Source organism: Giraffa tippelskirchi, chromosome 7, assembly GCF_054371585.1.
Source record: "Giraffa tippelskirchi isolate mGirTip1 chromosome 7, T2T-mGirTip1v1.2.pri, whole genome shotgun sequence".
Classification (NCBI taxonomy): Eukaryota; Metazoa; Chordata; class Mammalia; order Artiodactyla; family Giraffidae; genus Giraffa; species Giraffa tippelskirchi.
Genome location: NC_137281.1, coordinates 2,347,249 through 2,367,906, shown reverse-complemented (window position 1 = coordinate 2,367,906; position 20,658 = coordinate 2,347,249). Strand labels below are relative to the sequence as shown.

Genomic DNA, 20,658 nt, shown 5'->3' with positions numbered 1-20,658 from the left:
TATATATATATATATATATATCTCCTCTCAGACAGCCCCAGGATTATTTCCTCTAGTACTTGTCTCTCTGGGATAATCCCATTCACACCAATGACTTTATCGTGGTTAGATAATATTTAACAAGCACTCTAAATGTCCTAGGCTTTGGGCTAAACACCTTACAGTGTTAGAGGTTTTTTGGTTTGTTTGTTTTCATTCGTGTGACCCATTATTTCTATCACTAAAAATAACAATATGTGGCATTCTAGAATACTTAAGTACTATGCATCAGGCCCCGTTCAAAGAATTGTACCCATGTTAATTTACTTAATCCTGGGCTTTCCAGTGGCGCTAGTGGACAGAGAAGCCAGTCAGGCTACAGTATGTGCATACCAAGTTGCTTCAGTTGTGTCCAACTCTTTGCAACCCCATGCATTGTAGCCCACCAGGCTCCTCTGCCCATGGGATTCTTCAGGCAAGATACTGAAGTAGGTTGCCATGCCCTCCTACAGGGGAATCTTCCCAGCCCAGGGATCAAACCCGTTTCTTGTCCCTTGAATTATCAGGCTGGTTCTTTACCCTAGTGCCACCTGGGAAGCCCTATAGTTCCCTGTGCTATCTAGTAAAGTCTTGTTTTTTACCTACTTTACATATTGTAGTGTGTACATATTAATCCCAAACTTATAATTTATCTTTCCCCCCCTCATTGTTCCCTTTGGTGACCATAAGTTTGTTTTCTATGTCTGTGAGTCTATTTGTTTTGTAAATAAGTTCATTTTTATCTTTTTTCTAGATTCCACATAAAAGTGATTACCATACAATACTTGTCATTGTCTGCCTTACTTCATTTAGTTATCATTACCTATGATAATCTCTAGGTCCATCCATTTTGCTGCAGATGGCAATATTTCATTCTTTTTCATGGCTGAGTAATATTCCATTGCATATATGTACCAAATCTTCTTCATCCATTCATCTGTTGATGGACACTCAGGCTGCTTCCATGTCTTGGTTATTGTAAATAGATGCTGCATGCACCTTTTCAAAGTATGGTTTTCTCAGGATACATGCCCAGTAGTATGATTGCTAGGTCATTTGGTAGTTCTATTTTTAGTTTTTTAAGGAACCTCCATACTGTTCTCCCTTGTGGCTGCACCAATTTACATTGCCACCAATAGTGTAAGAAGGTTCCCTTTTCTCCAAACCCTCTCCAGCATTTATTACCTGTCGGGGGCTCGAGTTCCATCCCTGGTGGGGAACTAGATCCCACATGCCACAACTAAGACCTGATGCAGCCAAATAGATTAAAAAATTTTTTTAAATCAGTTTCTTAAATATTGGAAGTTGGTACTGGTAATGTCCTAGTAATTTCTTAAGCAGAAAGGCAGCTCTGCAAATTGTTTTACAAATGCGTATTTCATACGTATGTGTTTTAGCTTTTGTAAAAAATTGTGGAATAGAGCATACATATAAAGGAGGATCTAGAATATAAATGTATGATATAAAAAGTAACTCTCCCAACACCTGAATAAACAGCACCCAATCCAAGAGCGAGACCACCCCCGATATTCCCCTCCCTACTCCTTAAAACTGCAACAGTTGCCTCCTTCTTTTCACAAGTTATGTTTTATTTATGCCTTTGTATGCATCTGAAATGTCTTAAAGAAAGTTTTTCCAAAGTAAGTGTAGTGCAGTGGAAGAGCTCAGACTTCAGAGTCGGAAAGACCAGGTTATAAACCCCAGCTCAGATGGTAAAGAATCTGCCTGCAATGCAGGACACCTGGATTTGATTCCTGGGTCCAGAAAATCCCCTGCAGAAGAAAATGGCTGCCTACTCCAGTATTCTTGCCTGGAGAATCCCATGGACAGAGGAGCCTGCGTTTAGTTGCTCAGTCGTGTCCAACTCTGTGCAACCCCATGGGCTATATATAGCCCGTCAGGCTCTTCTGTCCATGGAGATTCTCCAGGCAGGAATACCGGAGTGGGTTGCCACGCCCTCCTCCAGGGGATCTTCCCAACCCAGGGATTGAACCCAGGTCTCCCACACTGGAGGCGTACTCTTTACCATTTGGTCCACCAGGGGAGCCCATGGGGTCACAAGGAGTTGGACACGACTCAGCGACTAACACACCTGCTCCTTACTAGAGGTGGGACCTCTGGCCAGTCATTTCCCCTCCCCCAGGCTTTTCCTCATCTGCCCAAACAGCTGCAGCAAATGCCCACACCTTCCAGGATTGTCTTAAGGATTCAAATCCAAACTCCACACTGATTCAACAAGTTTATTGAGACCTCTTGGGATCTAAGCCCTGTAGAAAACAGATGAATCAGCTTTCACACTCAGGAAGCTCATGGTTGGAAACTGGTAACTATAAAAACAACACAGCCACTAAGTGCTTTGGATCGGGGAGGGATATAAGGAGGATGTAGTGTTTATAAATCTGGAATCGAACACTAACTGCCAAGAGAGGCAGGAGGTGGGATGGGGCCTCCCACGCAGAGATGAGCTTGGAACCATCTAGAAAGGGTCTTGCCCCGGACATGGCCGCGTGCCTACAGGTCCCTGGAGCTCACTGCAGGCTGGCCCACTGCAGGGACGTGTAGACCACCTTACCATCGGGCTGTGGGGAGCAAAGCAGCAGCGTCTTTCTGACACTGGTGCCCAGGCGGCCAGCCGAAACCAGGTCCTGGAGTGGGATGGGATCCCCGGGAGCCCAGCACTGGGCGATGTAGTGAGCGTGGAAACGGAGCGGGTCGCCTGGGTGAAGGAGAGAAGCAGGTAGCAGTTTCCACTGGTGAAGAGCTGGAAGACACTGGGACCTCCAACACGGGGGGGATCGCAACGCATCCAGCCATCACTGCCTCACTACCTTATTGTAAAAGACACCCTTGGGCCTGGGGGGTGGAGCAAGTTGACACGTTATGTATATCTTATTTAAAAACAACAAGTAACTGAATATATCACTGTCAGTCAAAGCCATGAGGAACTCAAAAGGGTATCATGTATATCGCATCATAAATATCCAATGAGAAGTGACTCAGACTAAAAGAAGAGAACGATTTACAATAGGAGGGCATAATAAAATAGAATAAAGGAGTCAACTAAATTTTTCTGAAAAGGGCCAGATAGTAAATATCTTCAATTTTGTGGGCCATGCTGCAAATACTCAACCCTGCCAATCTAGCACCAGAGCATCCACTGACTATATGTAAACAAATAGAGCTGTGTTCCAATAAAACTTTATTCAAAAAAGAAAAAGAAAAACCTGTCAGTGGGCCTCATCTGACCAGCAGGAGAGTGGGGGGGGGGACTACACTTTGCCCCCAGGTTGGATGACCCTGACCAAGTCGAGTGGGACCCTGAGCAGGGCACTATACAGAAAAGTCACAGGTAACGTAAATCTAAAAGAGCAAGGCTTCCAGCAATTCTACTCCTGGGTATTTATCTGAAAAAAAATGAAAACACTAATTCAAGAAGATAAACGCACCCCTATGTACATTGCAGCATTATTTACAATAGCCAAGATATGGAAGGGCTTCCCAAGTGGCTCAGCGGTAAAGAATCTCCAATGTGTACGTATTATTAAACATAGTAACGTACATAACACTATAAAATATGATTTACTTTTTATTCTATGTTTTCTGTGAGAGTTCTTTTTCCCCCTCTTTGTTCATTTACTAAACTGCTCTCCAAAAGAGCTTGGGTTCCCAAGTGTTTCCTGTTTTTCCATGGTTTCAGAGGCTGAGAAAAGGAGACCAAAAAAGGGGGGAAATGCAGAACATGGTGGGATTGTGAAGAAAAATGTCACCAGAGGTCCCAACACAAACTCACCGGGATAGACCAGGAAGTCACCCCCGAATTTGCCGGCGGCACTGAGGAAGAAGCCTCGCTCCCACAGGTCTCTGTAGATGCTGTAGCGAAGCTCGTGGGCAGGGCGGCCGGCATGGGGCCAGTCTTTGGACTGGACACGCCAGTCCAGGGGCCTAGCCTTGATGGGCCGCGGCCGAGCAGTGGCCAGCTGGATGAGCAGAGCAGACCTCGGTAAGGGGGCCACTCCATTTGAAGGCCCTGGCTGGGGAGAGGAGCCTGGTGGGATGAATCCAAGCGAGTTTGATGAATCCAAGGGGCAAGGTTTTTTTTCCCAGCCCCCAGGGAGGATCAGCCCTAGAATCCCAGCCAAAAATTCCCCAAGGATTTCTTCCCTCCTTCCCCTAGTCGGTGGACTCCAACCCTCACCTTCACGTGCTTCCTCATGCTCTCCAGCAGCCTGGCCAGCACTGGCCTCGTTCTCTTCGGCAGCTTGCTTCCCACCGGCCTCCTGGCTCCCACTGGTCCCTGATTCCTGTTCCAGCTTCAGCTTCTTCGCAGCCTGGCCCTCTGTAATCTTCTCTAGGAGCTCCTGACGACGGGTCTCTCGGGCCTCAGCTGCCAGAGCGCTTTGCTCCTGGAAGCCCTGCTCTTGCTGGCGCTTGAAGGATGCCAGTGCCTGAGAAGTAAACTTTGCTATAGTATCAGGATTCAGGCATGCCCTGCCTTAGGAGACTAGGAATCCTGACTCTGGCCCTTCCAAACCTCGGGGAGTGAACCCGGCGATCCAACTATCCTACTCTCACAGAATTCCAGAATCCAGGACTCTCAGACCCCTCCCACCTCAAGGACCAGTCGTCCCCAGCCTCTCCTCCCGCAGGTCCCCGGGAGGGGCGCCCCTAGCCTGCCCCCCCTCCTTACCAGGCTGTGTTGGCGGGGGTCCGGGCGCGGGGCGCTGACCAGGGTTACTGCGCCGATCTCGGCCAGCAGTCGCGCCTCCTCAGGCATCAGCAGCAGTGGGAGGCCCAGGCGCGAGTTCTGGCGGGGACCGCGGGGCAGGGCGCCCACCGTGCGGCCCCCCACGCCCAGGCGCTCCCGTAGCGCCTGCACCGCCTCGGCCCCCCACACCAGGGAGCGGCCGTTCGCCACCTCTACCACCAGCATCCTCCTGCGGGAGGTCAGGGGCACAGCAGTCACCCACCGGGCAGCACGCCTCTCGCCGCGGGATTCGCGCCGCTGGGAGGGCGCCCACCGCCTCGCGGGGGGTCTCGGCGAGGCCCAGCTCCTGGGGCTCGTGGGGCGGAGCCTCGCTCCGAGCCGCGTTCGCCACCTGCAGAGCGGGAGCGCCAGCCCCGCCCCCTGGGCGCCGGGCTCCGCCCCCGGGCGATCCCGCCAGGCCCCGGGGCTGACCCAGACGAGGCCCCGCCCCGACAGGAGTGCCGGGGCCCCGCCGGGGCGCTTCGGACCCTGCGGTCAGCATTCTGGCCCGGGGCGAGACTGGCCGCACTGGCGCCCGCGCCTTGCGGCAAAGCCTGCCGTAGGGCGGACCCCGCCCCCTCCGAAAGGTCCGTTCCGGCGTCGCCCTCCGGTGTTCCCGTCAGGTGTCGGGACCTCTGGAGGCCAAAGCCCCCCGAGGCCACGCCCCCTTCGGGTTCCTCGGGGACCCCTCTCCTTTCTGAGCCCTCGAGGTCCGGCCTCAGGTCCCCGCTCCGAGTCCGGCTCGCCGAATGCGAAACCCCGCCCCCGCCCGAGCGTGGCCGCTTCGTACGTTCCGAAGTCCTCGGCTCAGCCGATCGCGGCTCCGCCCCCTCCCGAAGACGCGGGGTTAGGCGTTCGGACATCCTCGGCTGAGCCGATCGCGGCCCCGCCCCCTCCCGAAGACGAGGCGTCGGGCGCTCGGACGGCCTCGGCTCACGTCCAGCCCACAGCCTGAGGCCCCGCCCCCCCGAAGACGAGGCGTCAGGCGTTCGGACGGCCTCGGCTCACGTCAAGCCCACACCCTGAGGCCCCGCCCCCTTCGGCCGCGGGCTCTCCACCCGGTTGGAGTTCCCGCCCCACGACCGAACCCCACAGCCGGAAGCCCGGTCCGTTCTCCGCTCGGGCGGACTCAGGCCGCTCGTGAGCGCTCCCTTCAGAATGTGGCACCGTCCTCTGACGGAACCAGCTATTCACCTCGTAAACACCAGCTCGCAGTCCCGGCGGAGCCACCCCCTACGTAGCGCGCCACGCGGGGCTTCCTCCACCCCCCATGCCGACCCCCTGCGTCGGTGTCGTCACGCCGCCACCTCAGCGGAGCGGGAAGTGTGGGGCCCGCCCCGCAGGGCCGTAGCCCTGCCTTCCCCCCTAAAGTGTAAACCCCTGGAGCCCGCCCCTCGAAGCGCACCTCCCTCCTCGGTTCCGGGACTAGGAAACGGGCCGCGCGCTACGCTGGCCCCGCCCCTTGAGCCCGGACGCTATTTGCCCCACCCCCTTTGGGGGGGTGCTTCTGGGCCCCGCCTCTTTCGTTTGGCCAAAGCCCTTGGCTCCGCCTCCGTTCTAAACCTGAGACTCCGCCTATGAGCAACCCAAGGTCGCTTCTACCCGACTACCTCCGAAAGGAGCCGAGCCTGTGGCCCTCCCACTTCCGGCCGAAGCTCTTGGCTCCGCCCACAACCGAACTTACTGAACCACCTCCGAAAAGATCCGAAGCTTGTGGCCCCGCCTTCAAACCGCCCCCGGATTCTGACCGATGGAACCTGGAGCGGAGGCCCCGCCTCCTTCTGAAAGCTTAGCTCCAGGCCCCGCCTCTTTCCTGGGTCCCGCGGCGCCCTCGGAGCCCGAATCTTCTGGCCCCACCCCTTCCCGAGCCAAAGCCCCGCCCTTTGCGTGCTCGCAGCCTGGTAGATCCGAGCCCGGGTCCCGCCGCCGGGTCGTGCTCCCTGCGCTGCGTCCGCGGTCCTTCCCTATCCGGCCCGGACACCGCTGGGCGCTGCGCCCACGACCCCGGACCGCGCAGCTCTGCAGGCCCCCAGAAAGAAGCTGGGGGTGCGGGGGCGTGCTGGGCGGGGTAGGCGTGGTCGGACCCACGGTAGCCCGCGGGCCAGGACTGCTCGGCCGCCTCCTGCCCTGCGGGCGGCGCAGAGACGCGGGCCCAGGTGGGCCGGGGTGTGGAGGCGCCCAGGAGACCGGGAGGGGTCTGGACAGTGTGGGGTGGCTGCGGATCGGCGGACTGATGGGGTGCCGGGGCGGTGCCGGGAGCGCGGCCGAGCTCCGGGGTGGCATGGTCGAGCTCCCGGGTGGCGTAACCGCCTGTGGCTTTGCCCAGAGCGGATATGAGCCGCGCTTCGTGCGCGCCCCGGGACTCGGGCTGGGACTGGGGAGCGGGCTGGCTCTCCGGCTTCAGACAGGAGAAGGAACCCGAATTCTGAGAGAGATGGAGGCTGGAGACCTGGACTCCTCTGAGGCCCCCTCGAAGGGGGATTTGGAGAGCGGCGTTTTCGGAGGAGGGGGGGTTCGGGGATAAGAAGAGAGGGGCTAGGTGTTGCTTGACCCTCTAAGGAGGAGGGGGCCGACAGGTTTGGATTCCTGGGTTCTCAAAGGAGAAGAGATCTGGGGGCCTGGATTCTCAAAAGAGAGGTCCTGGGGGTGACTTCCTCTATTCTCAAAGGAGGAAGGACCTGGAGGTCGGGATTCCCGTGTTCTCAAAGGAGAGGAGCTGAGGGTAGGACTCCTTGATCTTTGACAACTGGGGATTCGGTCTGGGGCAGATTCCTAAATCCTCTAAGGATGAGGGGCTCCTGGGTTCTCACTGTGAACGTCTGCCCCTCCCCTAGAACATGTCGCCCGAAGAATGGACATATCTAGTGGTTCTTCTTATCTCCATCCCCATCGGCTTCCTCTTTAAGAAAGCTGGTGAGTCAGGTTCCCTCAGCGGAAAATAAGGGGGGGGCGGGCAGAACGGGGGACCCCCTGGAAAGTTCTATGCTGATGCCGTGCCTTCTCCCTGCAGGACCGGGGCTGAAGAGATGGGGGGCGGCAGCCGTGGGCCTGGGGATCACCTTATTCACCTGTGGCCCCCACACTTTGCATTCTCTGGTCACCATCCTTGGGACCTGGGCGCTTATTCAGGCCCAGCCCTGGTGAGGATTTGGTGGGGGACGGAGGGGGTGGAGGATGCAACCTGTTTCCTCTTGGGGTCCTTCTCTGTTTCCGCCTCAGTCTCTGGATGTCTCTCGTTTGCCTCGAGAGTCTCTCTGTCACGTGTCTGGTCTGTTTCTCCTCCTCTCCTGCCTTTTTCTGGGTCTCGTCCCTGTGTGTTTGTCCTGGCCTTTGACATCCATGTCATGGACTGAGGAGAGAGGAGGGCATTACTGGTCTGCTGGCCCTGGTATTCTCTCTCTTTCTCCCTCTTCTCTCTCCCTCCCTCCCAGAAACAAATGGAGGCTTGAAGGGCCTTCACCCTGCAGCCTGTCTCTCCATCCCCTGCTTGTTCTCTGTTGCTGTGCGTTTCTGTGCAGCTCTTTCCAACATGTTCATTCTGTACACACCCCTCCCCTGTCTCTGAAGGTGGGCGGTGAGGGGTGGGATCTGCAGCTGGAATCCAGGGAGACAGAGGCAAGACCTCCGGCACCAAACGCAACAGGCGTCCTTTCTTGTCTCAGCTCCTGCCACGCCCTGGCCCTCGCCTGGACCTTCTCCTACCTGCTTTTCTTCCGCGCGCTCAGCCTGCTGGGCCTGCCCACTCCCACGCCCTTCACCAACGCCGTCCAGCTGCTGCTGACGCTGAAGGTTAGGCTCCCCCCGCACCCCTAGCCCTCCCTGGGTGCCCGTGAACCAGCCCAGCTTTACCTTCTCCTCCCTGGGGAGGCAGAGGCGGTGGGTCGGTCTCTCCCACACACGCCGCCAAGGGCAGGACTTCACCTCTCAGCTCTTCCCCGGGATAAAAGAGTTCCCAAAGCTAGATAACTGTGGGTGTCAGTGGGTGGCTGGGCTAAAGTGCATTTTTGTAGCAAGCCACATTGCAAAGGAGGAAAAAAACCCAGCTTTGAGCAGAGAGCACTGAGCTGAGGGCACAAAAGCAGGACACCCCATCTGGCTTCCCATGACCTGGGAAGATGGGAGAAGACAGGTCTGCAGGCGCTACTGCAGAATGAAAGGTCGCGCGTTCCTCCCGTGTGCCACCTCTCAGCGAACAGAAGGGTCAGGCGGCAGTGGTGGGCAGGGCTCGCCCAGCATCCCATGTTCCCAGGCAGGAGCTGAAGGGTGGGCAGGAGTGGGTTAGGAGCTGGAGGAAACCAGAGCCTCTCAGGATGCAAGGAGCAGCGGGCTTGGAAGAGAGCCGGCCGAGTGCCGCCAGCCGTGTGCCAGCCACATGGACTGTCCATCAAGGGGAGACCGCAGCGTGGGCCAAGCCGTGCAGGGCCTGGCTGGCCCCAGTGAGGAGTTCCGACTTCTTCCTCTGGGGGCCCAAGAGCCACTACAAGAGGTTTTTCTGAAAACCTGTGACCAGGTTTACAGGTTTAAAAATACTTCCTCCAGACGCTGAGAACTGCAGCAGGAAGGGTAAGGTGAGGTGACGTGGGACTCCTTTATCTAAGTCCAACTGACAAACTGGTGGCTTGAGGCAGGCTAATCAGGGCCCCACCAGGAAGCCTGGCACGTAGGAGAACCTGGGGCGCGTTTGTGTTGATGTTAACCTCAGCCAGGGCAGGATGAGGAAGGTCCTGGGCCCAAGGGGACGAGAGGAGGGGGTGGGTGGTGGAGCCCAGAAGGAAAAGGACTTGGGTAGATTCGAGAAGGTTGGTCAAGGGTCACGGCCAGGCCCTGGGCAGTCTTATCAATAAAGGGATTAAAAACAAGGGAATACAAACCCAGGGTTCACTCCTGCCTGCCTCCGCTGTCTGCCAGCTGAACCCTGGCTGAAGCTGGAAGACACAGACCGCTGGGTGTTGGGCCAGCCTGGGGTCTGTGTGCAGAAGGGTAGAGAGCAGGTCTGGGGGGCCAGGCTAAACATACTCAGCCCAGTGGTGGTGGCCAAGCGAAAGGGACAGACCCCAGAGACTTAAGGGACTCGACCTGGGGAACGAGGAAGGTTTCCATTCTAAGCAGCTCATTGTATGGTCATGGCATTTGATAGGGCTTCCCTGGTGGCTCAGCTGGTAAAGAATCCACCTGCAATGAGGGAGACATGGGTTGGATCCCTGGGTTGGGAAGATCCCCTAGAGAAGGGAAAGGCTACCCACTTCAGTATTCTGTCCTGGAGAATCCCATGGACTGGCATTTGATGAGGAGAGAGACCAGATGAACACCCCCTTCAGGGAATGTTTTAAACATTTTTCCACTTGGAATGCGTTAAATTCGAGGTGTCCGGAAGTCATCCATCCATGTATTAACAAGAGGCAGCTGCTTTTTCTTTTTTTATTAATTTATTTTGGCCATGCCACATGGCTTGTGGGGTCTTAGTTCCCCAGCCAAGCATCATCAAACCCGGGCCCCAGTAGTGAAAGCCCCAAGTCCTAACCCCTGGACCAGAGGGGAATTCCCTAGAGGCAGCTTGATGGACAGGCTTGGGGCTTGGAGAAGTCCCGCCGGGGTACAGCATGCGTGGTACATAAAGCCATGAACTGCAGAGGAACACAGGAAGATGGAACTTAGAGAAAAAGACAGAGGGGTCCAGGAGGGAGCCCTTACTCGTGGTTAGATGCTCAGAGCTGCCTGAGGAGCAGCGCCTCGGCACCCAGCCGCACAGGACCGCACAGCCCTTGGCCGCCCAGCGTAGGGAGGTGGGTGTGAGGAGGCCGGCGTCTGAGCTGTCCTCCTGTACACCCCTTCCTCTTAGCTGGTGAGTCTGGCCAGTGAGGTTCAGGACCTGCATGTGGCCCAGAGGAAGGAAATGGCCTCGGGCTTCAGCAAGGGGTCCCCCTTGGGGCTGCTGCCGGACGTGCCCTCTCTGATGGAGACCCTCAGCTACAGCTACTGCTACGTGGGAATCATGACAGGTAAGACTGCCCGCCCCGGGCCTGCCTCTGCCCGGAGTCTGCTGTCTGTTCTGTGTTCCTACCCCCCCCCCCATTCCAGCATCTGCTGCTCTGAGGGTGAGCCTCTGAGCCCCAGTCTGTGTCTCCGTCTCCCACTGCCCCCAGGACCCCTCCAGAGTAGACACAGGTTGTTCTCAGCCTCAGTGACTCCTTGTAACTTACTGGGACCACACAGGAGATTAAGGAGAAAGATCGACGTCACCCTAATGTGCTTGCCACCCAGGCCACAAGGATTCACAGCATATGATCCCATTTTTACTTTCAGAACATATTTTTCATTACCTCTGACCTCGCAGAAGGTTTTGACTTCTGTAACAACTGTAATGAGCTGTGATTACCATATTCACCCACTCACAACCACATCCAGTTTGCTGGGTTTTAGTCTCTCTACAGAGTTGTGCAAATCATTACTGTGCAATTTCGTCACCTCAGAAAGAACCCCTGCACCCTTTAGCCATCATCTCCCAAACCTCCAGCCACCTCCATTCCCTGAAAGCACTAATTGACTTTCTCTGTGTTTGCCTACCCTGAACATCTGTAAATGGAATCATACAGCATGTGGTGACATGTGAGACTTTCAACACTTCTGTTAAAGCCCTCTGCTCCCTCCCTAGGCCAAGCCATCCTTTTATCTAAAGTGCAGCAGTCCCCTCTTTCCATCACTGTCCCTCTGCAGCCCCTCCCTGCGCGGTGGCTGAGGGCTCTCCTGAAAAAGCAAAATCACAATCTAGCCCTTCCCTGTTGGGGCGGCCTACAGTGGTTACCCTCGCACTGAGAAAAAAAACCCTGAGTTCTTGGAGAAGGAAATGGCTACCCACTCCAGGATTCTTGCCTGGGAAATGCCACGGACAGAGGAGCCTGGCGGGCTACACAGTCCATGGGTTCGCAGAGTTAGACGTGACTGAGCGTGCACGCACGCATGCATACACAACATATACAAACAAGTTGATGATTTTACACAAATGGAAAACATGCAGACAGTCAGCACCCCATCAAATAATCTTCCCAACACACCGCAGGTCCCTCCTACTTCCTTCTAGTTGCTGCCTCCCAAGGGTAACCACTCTCTGGACTTCAAAGAGCATAGGTTAGTGTTGTCTGTTCTGGGACATTATATGAATAGAATCAAATACAGTATATATTCTTTTGTACTGGCTTATTTGCTCGATGGTATGCGAGACTTTTGCTGCCCGGACTTGTACCTGGTTTGTTTTCATGGCTGTATAGTATTCCATTGTGTGGATAAACCACAAGTTATCCAAAAGATATATATATATAAAAAGACAAACCCAAAGCCCTGGTCAGATCCCCCCGGGGCCTTGCCCCTGCCACCCTCTGATTTCTTCTCAGGCCCCTGTCTTCCTCAAGGGATGCGCTGGGGCGCTTCCCGTTCCTCCTTGGCCCCCGGGCCCCCCTGCCCCCCTCCCTCCAAGTGCAGTCTGTCTGTCTCCATCACTGTGCCAGGAGCCCCTCGTTCTCAGACTCCTCTGTCCGAGACGCTCCCTAAGTGTCTGTTCCTCTTTCCCGCCGAGTCCCCTGTCTCCCCCTTTGTCCGCTTTCCCTTGCTCTTCGTTCTCCTCGCTCCTCTCTCCCCGGTCCCCCGGGATCCCCGTCCCTGGTCCATCTCCCCTGCCCCAAGACTGGCGCTGTGCCCGCCGCCCCTGCGCGCACCAGCGTCTGACCGCCGCCCGCCCTCCCGCCACAGGCCCGTTCTTCCGCTACCGCACCTACCTGGACTGGCTGGAGCAGCCCTTCCCGGGCGCCGTGCCCAGCCTGCGGCCCCTGCTGCGCCGCGCCTGGCCGGCCCCGCTCTTCGGCCTGCTCTTCCTGCTCTCGTCGCACCTCTTCCCGCTGGAGGCCGTGCGCGAGGACGCCTTCTACGCCCGCCCGCTGCCCGCCCGCCTCTTCTACATGATCCCCGTCTTCTTCGCCTTCCGCATGCGCTTCTACGTGGCCTGGATTGCCGCCGAGTGCGGCTGCATTGCCGCCGGCTTCGGGGCCTACCCCGTGGCCGCCAAAGCCCGGGCCGGGGGCGGCCCCACCCTCCAATGCCCACCCCCCAGCAGGTCAGGCGGCGGGAGGGAGGTGTCCCAAGACCCGGCCGGCCCCATCACCGCGGGCTGGCCCTGACCCTAGCAGGGAGGAGAGTGGGGAGCAGCGCGGGGAAGGGGGGGGCTGGTCTCCCACCGATTGTCAGCAGAGTGTCAGTCTTGGCCGCCACAGCCCGCCCTCCCCTGTCCTAGGAAAACTCCTGAAACCTACCTATGGCCCCCTGTTGTGTGGTTGTCGCCCTGGGGGAGGGAATTGCTCTCTGTTGCTAGGAAAAGGCAGGTGTATTCTAGCAACCACCGTGCTGCCCCTCTGTTGCCATGGAAGTGTCACCCGGGAACCCGGTTGTTCCTGGTTGCTCAGGATGCCATCGCTGGGCAGTGAGGAGCAGCCCCTTGTTGCTAGGGAAACCATTCCCTAGCAACAGAACTGCCCCTTCCTGCCTTTGTTGCTATGGAAACGGCGTCCCCAACACTGCCCCCTTCTTTGCTGGGAGCAAGCAGGCCCTCCCCGTGAGACATCATCACATAACAGCCTCTGTTTTCAATGGCATTCTCTTTATTTATTTATCTAGTTTTGGCTGCTGGGCACAGGCTTTCTCTGGTTGGGCGAGCGGGGAGCTACTCTTCATCTGGGGGCGCAAGCTTCTCCTTCCGGTGGCTTCTCTCGTTGCGGAGCGCAGGCTCAGTAGTTGTTGCCCGCAGCCTCAGCTGCTCCAGGGCGTGTGGGGTCTTCCCAGACCAGCGATGGAACCCGTGTCAGCCCCCTGCACTGACAGGCAGATCCTTACCCACCCGGAGAGTCCCAGAAATGGCATTCTCGACCATGCTGTCGTCTGGCCGAGGGGACACCATTCTTAGTAACCGCCAGAAGCCCCAGTAGCTATGGATTAAGCTTGTTGCTGGCAAAGCCAGTCCCCTAGTCCCTTCATCACGAGGCAGATCACACTGCTAGTAACTAGGGACTCCCTTGTTGCTAACGATGTGTTGCTCCTGTGTTGCTGGGGAAGTGGCACCCTGACAGTCAGGAATGGGCCCTCCCTCGGTTCCCTGCAGCCGTCCTCTGGCCTTCAGGCTGGGGCTGGAAAAGAGCCCCTTGGTGTAAATTTTGAACGACTCCTTACTAGGGTTGGGCCATCCCCTCATTGTCACAACAGCCATTCTGTTGTGGGGCAAGTGGTGCCCCCACAAAACATTTCTTCCTTCTGCCAGAGTAAGCAAAGGCAGATCTCCAGTTGCTAGAGGGTATCCCCCAGAAGATGTCAAGCAGGAGCTGAAAGCTTTTCTAAACCTTCTGGGCCCTGCTCTTAATGGAAGTCCTGCTTCCGTTATCAGAAGCAGCCAGTGGTTCAGGCAGGTCAGTGATAATCCCCCTCGGCTGGGAGCGTTGGCACCGGTGACCCAGGAACCGCTGTATTGCTGGAGCTGATCCTTCTAGAACAGTCATACAGACTGATAGCCAGCAAACGCCTTTTCGGGACGCTTTTTTTAAACATCCTAGGCTTGTGGCTAAGAAATGCCCTTTCCCTAGCAACAGAGACCATCTAGGTGACAGGCGGGCCTAGAACATCTCCCTAGCAACCACAGACCACGTCGCTGTTAGGGATGCTGTTTCCCCAACCACGGAAGGGTCCGAGGAATTTAGAAAGGACTGCTTGGAGGCTTCTCTGGATATGCTGAGCTTGGTTACTAAGGAACGACCTTACCCTAGCATCTGAGACCATTGGCAGGTCAGGTCGCTAAGGACTCACAGCTTAGCAACCGTAACCCTTGCAGATTTTTCCTGGCTGTTGCAGGCCCCCTTCCCAAGAGAAGGAGAATCCTATTGCTGTGGAACTGTGCACGCCCGCCACCCCCCCCCAAAATGCACCCTCTGGGCTCCCCTCTCCTGTTGCCCTAGCAAACACGACAGCCAGGCAGCTGCTGCCGGGCCAGAATCCCCTCCTTAGCGTCCGGGGCTGGGACAGGAGCCAGCGTCGGGAGGGGGCCTGGCTGAGCTGCATGTCTGTCCCCCATCCTCGTCCTCCACCCCCCCACCCCCCCCCAGTCCGGAGATGGCGGCTTCCCTGGAGTACGACTATGAGACCATCCGCAACATCGACTGCTACGGCACCGACTTCTGCGTGCGAGTGCGGGAGGGCATGCGATACTGGAACATGACGGTGCAGTGGTGGCTGGCGCAGTACATCTACAAGAGCGCCCCCGCGCGCTCCTACATCCTCAGGTGAGCCTACCTGGCGCCGGGCACGGCTCGCCGCTGCCTCTGCCAGCTGCCCAGGGGCGCCCTGCGGCTCCCCCAGGCGGGCCTCCGCCCCTGAGGGTCACGGGAGCCGCAGTTTCCTGAGCCTCTGGCTGCGGCTCGGGTTGCGTTACCTGGGTAAGCTCGCTCCTCTTTCTCTGGAGCTCCGTTTCTGCTTCTGGCAAGTCGGCCGCGTGGCGCAGGCGCAGTGTACTGAGTCCTGTGGACTCGATGGCGAGACCTTCCGGAACCGTGACCCTGCGAATAACTAAGAAATGTTCAGCAGTTAGTTGATCTCTGTTCGCTCAACTTTTTTTTTTCTCTCAAAAAATTCCCCTACATGCTTTTCTTTTTCTAGTTGTTTTTTTTTTTAATTGATATATATATGTATGTATATATATATATTATTTTTTTTCCCCTTTTCCCCCCGCTGTGCCTTGCAACCTACAGGGTCTTAGTTCCCCAGCCAGGATCGGAACCCACCCTAGCAGTGAAAGAGCAGAGTCCTAACCACTGGACCGCCAGGAAGTTCCCTATCCATTTTTTTTTCAGATTATTTTCCCTTATAAGTTATATTGAGTAGAATTCCCTATATAGTAACTGATACATTAAGTCCTAGTTGGTTATCTATTTTATATAGTATGTATATGTTAACCCCAAACTCCTAACTTGTCCATCCTCAAGACCCAGTGTCCCCAACTCTTAAATGGGGGTAATGCTACAAACCTGTGTCATAGCTTGACGTGAGGAGTAAGTGAGATAAAGTGTTAGATGCACTTAATGTGAGGCCTGATCCGCTTTTATTATCCTTCACTCACCTGGTAATTCCTGAGTGGAGACTTTCTGTAAAGATAAGATAAACGGACAAATTGAGATGTTGACAAGTCTAGGAAGTAGGAAATCTTCAAGATGAGGAGATCTAGGCTCAGAGAGGTTAGGCCACCTGCCGAGTATCCCTCCGTCTTCCCCTTACCGCCAGGTGAGGTCAAGGTACACCATAACCCGTCCTCATAATGAGGCAGTTAATCATGGCGCCTCTGGAGCTAGACCTACCTGGATGTGCTATCTAATTTGGATTTAAAGATCCGCTCGGACCTTGTATGGGGCTTGGAATAAAGGTGAGGGAGGGGAGCAGGAGATGAGGCAGGGACTGGCCCGGTGGGCCCTGATGGTGTCCGAGAGTAGGGACCAGTGGCCTAGAAGTGGGCGCACTTGAGAGGTGAGGTCAGGGCTCGGCCCCCATGTGCACGTAGAGGAAAGGCAGTGCGGTGCCCAGGTGGTAGGTGGGTGATGAAGGAGAAGAAGTCTACACAGAGAAAGTTTCAGAAGCAGGCTGGCCGAGGAAGCAGACTTGGGTTTAGTCTCACTGACTTTGAGGTGATGGTTAGATTTCCAGCCGGGGTTATTGGATAGACACTGGGTTATGTGATTCTGGTGTGTTAGGGAAAGGTTGGTGTAAGAAGTGGACCGGTGAGCATCGGCAGCTGTGGATGGTGCTTAAAGCTCTGGGGCTGAGTCTCGGGTTAAAGCACAGAGTAGACCTACATTTAGACCAGGGATTTTCAATGTATCAGCTGCTCAGTCGTGTCTGACTGTTTGCAACCCTGTGGACTGCAGCCCGCCACGCTCCTCTGTCCATGGGATTCTCCAGGCAAGAATACTGGAGTGGGTTGCCATTCCCTTCTCCAGGACATCTTCCCGACCCAGGAGTTGAACCCAGGTCTCCTGCATTGCAGATGAATTCTTTACCATCTGAATCACCAGGGAAGGCCCAGGACACTCTCAATGGAGGGGTGGCAGGGTGGGCAGTTGTGCTGCGCCCCCAGGGGGCATTTGGCCTGTCTGGAGACGCTTTATCATAATGGAGTCGAGCAGGCCGAGGCCTAAACACTGCACAGGACAACCCCACCCCCACCCATCCTGAAGAATGACCCAGCCCCAAATGTCTGTAGTGCCAACATTGAGGAACCCTCGTGTAGATAGGGGACCAGGAGGAGGGGCCAGCGCAGACGCCGCCAGTGAGATAAGAGGACAATCAGCTAAGCGTTCGTTCCTTCCTGGAAGGACGCCCAGCCGAGCGACGGTGTCAGGGAGGAGGGGCAGGAGGGAGAGTGTGTCTGCCCCTGCCAGGAGCTCCAGGGGGGCGAGGGCAAGTGTGACCCTGGGGGCGGGGCATGGTGGGAGGAAGTCCCCCGCATCCTTGCAAGGTGAAGTGAAAGCCGGATTGGAGTGGGTTCAAAACTGGATGGAGTCGGGAGGCTAGAAGATTCTCGGGAGCGTGTTCACTACATGAGGGAGGGCGGGGCCCGCGAAACCGGGAGAGACGAGTAGCTGAGGGAGGGGCCAAGAGCTCCGCTGCGCACGCGCGGAGCTGGAGCGGCTGGGCTCACACTCAGGTGCGTCCTCCTGTGAGTTCCTGGCGGCCCAGAGCATCGTCTCTCCGCCAGAGGTAGAAGAGAAAGGAAACAGTTTTGGTCCCGAATGAGCTTTCAAGGCGCAACACAAGTAACCTCCTGCTGAGAAGTATCAAGATGGAAAGAAATCTCACCCCCTTTAAAAAAAAAGTCCACCCATTTTATTGTGTAGGTTGGAGTCGAGTTGTGTCCGCTTCCGGTGCACAGCAGGGTGAGTCAGCTACATACATGTATCCATGCTTTTAGGTTTCTTTTCACGTACAGGTCATTAGAGTATTGAGTAGAGTTCCCTGTGCTACACAGTGGGTCCTTATTGAAAGGGAAAGTGTTCGTCGCTCAGTCGTGTCTGACTCTTTGCAACCCCATGGTCTGGCCGTGGAATTCTCTAGGAAAGAATATTGGAGTGGGTTGCCAATTCCCTTCTCCAGGGGGATCTTCCCTACCCAGGAATTGAACCCAGGTCTCTTGCATTTTTTTTTTACCAACTGAGCCACCAGGGAAGCCTCAAGAATACTGGAGTGGGTAGCCATTCCCTTCTCCAGGGCATCTTCCTGACCCAGGGATCAAACCCGGGTCTCCCACACTGCAGGCAGATTCTTTAGCATCTGAGCTACCAGGGAAGCCCGTGGTCCTTATTAGTTGTCTAGAAACCTCTCTCTTTTTTTTTTTTTACTATCTACTGCCACTTACAGCCCTTTACATAGCATGTTCTCAAGAGACACACAGCACTGTACTTGCTTTCAGGTTCATCTGAAGTTCACCTGGCAATTTGTTTGCCACCTGTGCTAGTTAAGGGTCCTTATCAACAAATCTCCTATCTCTGTCACTGGTGGGATAAAGCCCCACAGCTGCAGGGAGACAGGCTCCATCTCCCACCACATCTCTGATTCCAGGCGATGGCTCCCAGACCCTCAAGGAAAACATTCCTGCACAGTAACAATTCCTAGAGTCCTATTTCACCTTTTTAGAGATTGATATCTGCATCCAAAGGACAAAGGAAAGATGCTCAAACACTACATTTTTTTTTTCAAGGAAATAGCCTAAGGAAAGAGAAGGAGGAAAATATCTCCCCTGTTAACAACAGGGAGAATTTAGCCTTTTTGTGGACATTGCGCCCTCCCCCACCTGCCCCCACACAGCGGTCAGTGTCATTCCCATCACTGGTTTTTTTGTTGTTGTTCAGTCGCTAAGTCGTGTCCGATTCTTTGTCACCCCATGGACTGCGGCACGCCAGGCTTCTCTGTCCTTCACTATCTCCCAGAGCTTGCTCAAACCCATGCCCATCGAGTCAGTGATGTCATGCAACCATCTCGCCCTCTGCCACCCCCTTCTCCTTCTGCCTTCAGTCTTTCCCAGCATCAAGGTCATGTTTGTAGTTTAAGCACCCTGATGTGCCAGAGGCAAACCTTGGTGCCCGTGGGCAGGAACTCAGACCACAGTCCTTGGCAGAGCCTGCTGTGATTTGTGGGCACCCCGTGGGAGTGGGGGTCGGAGCCTGAATCTGTGGGTCTTCAAGGGCTAGCGTTTTTGGAATCAATGAGAAGGGACCGTGGCTGGAGATGTCTGAGTTTTCGTGGATCAGGAATTATACTCCTAGATCCTCAAATCCTTAGAGAGGAAGTGGCGAGGACTTGATTCCTAGGTCCTGAGGGAAAAGTGTTGGGAGGGGGTTGCTGAGAAGCCAGTAGAGACTCCTGGGTCTAAGGGAGGAGGGTCTGTGGGCCTGGACCCCTGGGTCTGAGGGAGGAGAGGCTGAGGGTCTGCACCCCTGGGTTTCAGGGACAAAGGGCTGAGGATCTGGAAGTCTTGAGTCTGAGGCAGGAGGGGCTGGGGGCCTGGACCCCCAGGTCTGAGGAGGAGGGGTGGAGGGTGAGGGAAGAGGCTGGGGTCTGCACCCCAGGCCCTGACTGCCGGCCCCCACAGGAGCGCGTGGACCATGCTCCTGAGCGCCTACTGGCACGGCCTGCACCCTGGTTACTACCTGAGCTTCCTCACCATCCCGCTGTGCCTGGCAGCTGAGCGCCAGCTGGAGTCGGCCCTTCGCTGGCGGCTGGGTCCCGGGGACCAGAAGACCTGGGACTGGGTGCACTGGTTCCTGAAGATGCGGGCCTACGACTACATGTGCATGGGCTTCGTGCTGCTCTCGTTGGGGGACACCCTCCGCTACTGGGCCTCGGTCTACTTCTGCATCCACGTCCTGGCGCTGGCGGCCCTGGTGCTGGGGCTGGCCCTTGGCAGGGGTGGCCCGGACCAGCAGAAGTCAGGGGCCCCGGCCCCCAGCCCGGCCTCGGGAAAGCTCCGGGAGGAGTGAGCCCTCACCACACTCCCTCTGCCGGTCGTCCGGCCACCTCGCTTTGGCCTGGGAATCCCGTGAACCAGGCTGCCGCCGCCCTTCCCAGGAAGACACCGGAATTTGGCCCGGGGCCTGGAGAGGATTCCCGCTTCCCCTGCTCAGCGCCCTGCCTGACAGAGCAAAGAGGGGGCGCGCCTGCTTCCCTAGCCTCACCTCCCCCACCCCACCCCGCCCCATGATCAGTTTTCGCTCCTGTAAAAATCAAGATAAATGCCCCGAGAGCGTCTCTGTTGTCCCTGCCTGGGCCCTGGTGTTCAGAGAGCCGTGTCTCCCGCCTCACCGGGGCCAATGGGCCACAGGGCTTCTTGGGCAGATGGCCTTGCTTTGGCTCCACGGTGCGGGGGTCAGAGCCTCAGGGTGGTCCCGGGAATTGGGTGGGGGGAGGTAGGCGCTTTCTGGCCACTCTCGCTCCATGTCCTCTCGGTAGACCCGCTCGGAGTGTGACCCTCTTGGAAGGGAGAAGCGGCGGAACCGACGTCCTGGCCTTCGTGGGTTCCATGAGCCAGCCAAGGCTGCCCGCGCTCCTGTCAGCCTCTTGTCATCCCCGGGCCTAAGGCAGGCTCAGAATGTGTAAATCTATCCCAATAAAGTGTCACACGGAGACTCTGTGGGATGTCTGTGAACCGTCAGCCAGGGTTGGGGGACTGCATACTTCTAGCATCCCGCTGCGAGGTGTCACCCCCGGGCCTCCGTGGACCTCGGCTCCCAGGAGGCTCCCGGAGCACCCGCCCTGAAGTTTTCGGGAAGGAGCGGGCACTGCCTCCGGGCCACCTGGCGGCCAGGTGCGCGCAGGCCTCAGGCCCC

The 20,658-nt window shown here is 56.4% G+C and overlaps 2 protein-coding genes across 5 annotated transcripts; one reads left to right on the top strand and one right to left on the bottom strand.

The window, feature by feature from the left end:
- Positions 1 to 2,244: 2,244 nt before the first annotated feature.
- Positions 2,245 to 6,232, bottom strand: TSEN34 (tRNA splicing endonuclease subunit 34). Of its 2 annotated transcripts, none has more exons than XM_081512349.1 (5): positions 6,168 to 6,232; positions 4,706 to 4,952; positions 4,214 to 4,463; positions 3,809 to 4,063; positions 2,245 to 2,734 (listed from the first exon to the last, which is right to left on the bottom strand). In XM_081512349.1, the coding sequence occupies exons 2-5, from the start codon at positions 4,946 to 4,948 to the stop codon at positions 2,547 to 2,549; spliced, it is 936 nt and encodes a 311-aa protein (XP_081368475.1). In that variant the 5' UTR covers positions 4,949 to 4,952; positions 6,168 to 6,232; the 3' UTR covers positions 2,245 to 2,546. The 2 variants fall into 2 exon arrangements, with proteins under 2 accessions (XP_081368475.1, XP_081368476.1); XM_081512350.1 differs by lacking the exon at positions 6,168 to 6,232 and adding an exon at positions 5,957 to 6,034.
- A 430-nt stretch (positions 6,233 to 6,662) lies between these two features.
- Positions 6,663 to 20,457, top strand: MBOAT7 (membrane bound acylglycerophosphatidylinositol O-acyltransferase MBOAT7). 3 transcript variants are annotated; one of them, XM_081512348.1, is made up of 8 exons: positions 6,663 to 6,830; positions 7,597 to 7,675; positions 7,773 to 7,902; positions 8,425 to 8,551; positions 10,602 to 10,761; positions 12,506 to 12,866; positions 14,896 to 15,072; positions 19,425 to 20,457. In XM_081512348.1, the coding sequence occupies exons 2-8, from the start codon at positions 7,600 to 7,602 to the stop codon at positions 19,810 to 19,812; spliced, it is 1,419 nt and encodes a 472-aa protein (XP_081368474.1). In that variant the 5' UTR covers positions 6,663 to 6,830; positions 7,597 to 7,599; the 3' UTR covers positions 19,813 to 20,457. The 3 variants fall into 3 exon arrangements, with proteins under 3 accessions (XP_081368474.1, XP_081368472.1, XP_081368473.1); XM_081512346.1 differs by having other exon boundaries at positions 6,663 to 6,918; XM_081512347.1 differs by having other exon boundaries at positions 6,663 to 7,484.
- The last annotated feature ends 201 nt before the right edge of the window (positions 20,458 to 20,658 follow it).